Source organism: Eumetopias jubatus, unplaced genomic scaffold (assembly GCF_037043125.1).
Source record: "Eumetopias jubatus isolate StellerSeaLion01/CBP00866 unplaced genomic scaffold, mEumJub1_p1.0 scaffold_12, whole genome shotgun sequence".
Lineage (NCBI taxonomy): Eukaryota > Metazoa > Chordata > Mammalia > Carnivora > Otariidae > Eumetopias > Eumetopias jubatus.
The window spans coordinates 89,621,522-89,624,373 of record NW_028274818.1 but is presented as its reverse complement, the minus strand read 5'-3'; the positions used below and the strand labels follow the sequence as shown (position 1 = coordinate 89,624,373).

The 2,852-nt window shown below is 40.1% G+C and overlaps 1 protein-coding gene across 2 annotated transcripts; it reads right to left on the bottom strand.

Moving 5' to 3' along the window:
- Positions 1 to 1,539: 1,539 nt before the first annotated feature.
- On the bottom strand, positions 1,540 to 2,028 carry LOC114203559 (transcription factor BTF3-like). 2 transcript variants are annotated; one of them, XM_088017090.1, is made up of 2 exons: positions 1,644 to 2,028; positions 1,540 to 1,586 (listed from the first exon to the last, which is right to left on the bottom strand). In XM_088017090.1, the coding sequence occupies exons 1-2, from the start codon at positions 2,026 to 2,028 to the stop codon at positions 1,540 to 1,542; spliced, it is 432 nt and encodes a 143-aa protein (XP_087873216.1). The 2 variants fall into 2 exon arrangements, with proteins under 2 accessions (XP_087873216.1, XP_087873215.1); XM_088017089.1 differs by having other exon boundaries at positions 1,540 to 2,028.
- Positions 2,029 to 2,852: the final 824 nt, after the last annotated feature.

Below are 2,852 nucleotides of genomic sequence, written 5' to 3'. Positions count from 1 at the left end.
CCTAGTTTCGTTGATCTGTTCTACTGTTCTTTGGGTTTCTATTTCATTGATTTCTGCTCTGATCTTTATGATTTCTCTTCTCCTGCTGGGTTTAGGCTTCTTTGCTGTTCTTTCTCCAGCTCCTTTAGGTGTAGGGTTAGGTTGTGTATTTGAGACCTTTCTTGTTTCTTGAGAAAGGATTGTATTGCTATATACTTTCCTCTCAGGACTTCCCTTGCTGTATCCCAAAGATTTTGGACAGTTGTGTTTTCATTTTCATTGGTTTCCATGAATTTCTTTAATTCTTCTCTAATTTCCTGGTTGACCCATTCATTCCTTAGTAGGATGCTATTTAGCCTCCATGTATTTGAGTTCTTTCCGACTTTCCTCTTGTGATTGAGTTCTAGTTTCAAAGCATTGTGGTCTGAAAATATGCAGGGAATGATCCCAATCTTTTGGTACCGGTTGAGACCTGATTTGTGACCTAGGATGTGATCAATTCTGGAGAATGTTCCATGGGCACTAGAGAAGAATGTGTATTCCGTTGCTTTGGGATGGAATGTTCTGAATATGTCTGTGAAGTCCATTTGGTCCAGTGTGTCATTTAAAGTCTTTATTTCCTTGTTGATCTTTTGCTTAGATGATCTGTCCATTTCAGTGAGGGGGATGTTAAAGTCCCCCACTATTATTGTATTGTTTTCAATGTGTTTCTTTGCTTTTGTTATTAATTGCCTTATATAATAGGCTCCTCTCATGTTCGGGGCATAGATATTTACAATTGTTAGATCTTCTTGTTGGATAGACCCTTTGAGTAGGATATAGTGTCCTTCCTCATCTCTTATTACAGTCTTTGTTTTAAAATCTAGTTTGTCTGATATAAGGATTGCCACCCCAGCTTTCTTTTGGTGTCCATTAGCATGGTAAATGGTTTTCCACCCCCTCACTTTCAATCTGGGGGTGTCTTTGGGTCTAAAATGAGTCTCTTGCAGACAGCATATTGATGGGTCTTGTTTTTTAATCCAATCTGATAGCCTGTGTCTTTTGATTGGGGCATTGAGCCCATTTACATTCAGGGTAACTATTGAAAGGTATGAATTTAGTGCCATTGTATTGCCTGTAAGGTGACTGTGACTGTATGTTGTCTGTGTTCCTTTCTGATCTTTGCTGCTTTTAGGCTCTCTCTTTGCTTAGAGGACCCCTTTCAATATTTCTTGGAGGGCTGGTTTCGTGTTTGCAAATTCCTTTAGTTTTTGTTTGTTCTGGAAGCTTTTTATCTCTCCTTCTCTTTTCTTTTTTTTTTTTTTCCTAGGCAAAGAACTTTATTAACCTTGTTTCAAACTTTATTCCCAGGCTTCTTCAGCTTAAATAGCTGCAAAGAATGAATTGTGTATAAGCAAAAACTGAAAAGAGCTGCAGTGTCCAAGGGGCTTGGGCTTAAAAATATTAGAGATCTAGATTTTATCAGATCCATGAACAAAATTTTTAAAAAGCAGTCATAATATAAAATAGCAGCTCCGAGTAACTTCTTCAAGTTTTATGTGCTTCAGAAGTTGACTCAATTCAGTTTGCCCCATTCTTGGAAGCTTCATCAAAATTCTCCACAAGATCCGGAACTTCATCATCATCATCCTCTCCGGTAGCAAGTGGTGCTTTTCCATCCACAGATTGTTTGGGCAGAGCTTCAGCCAGTCTTCTTAAACTTGTCAGACTGTCTGCACCAAGTTGGTTTAAGATACTGGGTAGCAGTTCTGTCATCTGCTTTGTCTCAGCATGGCCTGTAATGGTGAAAGTGTTCGCTGCCAGTGATGCCTGAACTTTGGGGTTGTTAAAATGGATCACTGTTCCTTGGTTTGTGAACATATTCACTTCTTCAATACCAGAGATATTGTTTACCCCTAACTTCTTTAAGGGGAACTGAAGTTTTTTATCATCTGCTGTAGCTGTTCTATGAACCACCTTCTTCTTTTGGTGAGCAGTTCCTTTCCAACCAATGCGCACTTGTGCTTGCAGCTTGGTGAGTTTCCCCTGGTTCATGATAGTTTCTTTCATCTTGTTGGAGTGGAAATGGGACCGCGCGGGGGAATAGGGTTGGCGCTCAGGGGGTCTCGGGCGGACCAGCTGATATTAGGTGCACACATGCGGGGACGCAAGATGGCCTCTCCTTCTATTTTCAATGACAGCCTAGCTGGATATAGTATTCTTGGCTGCATATTTTTCTCGTTTAGTGCTCTGAAGATATCTTGCCAGTCCTTTCTGGCCTACCAGGTCTCTGTGGATAGGTCTGTTGCCAATCTAATATTTTTACCATTGTAGGTTGCATATCTCTTCTCCCGAGCTGCTTTCAGGATTTTCTCTTTGTCTCTGAGACTCCTAAGTTTAACTATTAAATGTCCGGGTGTTTACCTATTATTATTGATTTTGAGAGGGGTTCTCTGTGCCTCCTGGATTTTGATGCCTGTTTCCTTCCTCACATTAGGGAAGTTCTCTGCTATTATTTGCTCCAATATACCTTCTGCCCCTCTCTCTCTCTCTTCTTCTGGGATCCCAATTATTCTAATGTTGTTTCATCTTATCGTATCACTTATCTCTCGAATTCTGCCCTCGTGATCCTGTAGTTGTTTCTCCCTCTTTTTCTCAGCCTCTTTACTTTCCATCATTTGGTCTTCTATATCGCTGATTCTCTCTTCTGCCTCATTTATCCTAGCAGTTAGTGCCCCCATTTTTTATTGCATCTCATCAATAGCCTTTTTGATTTTGACTTGCTTAGATTTTAGTTCTTTTATTTCTCCAGAAAGGGTTTCTCTAGTAACTTCCACGCTTTTTTCAAGCCCAGCTAGTATCTTTAAAGTCATGATTCTGAACTCTAGGTCCGA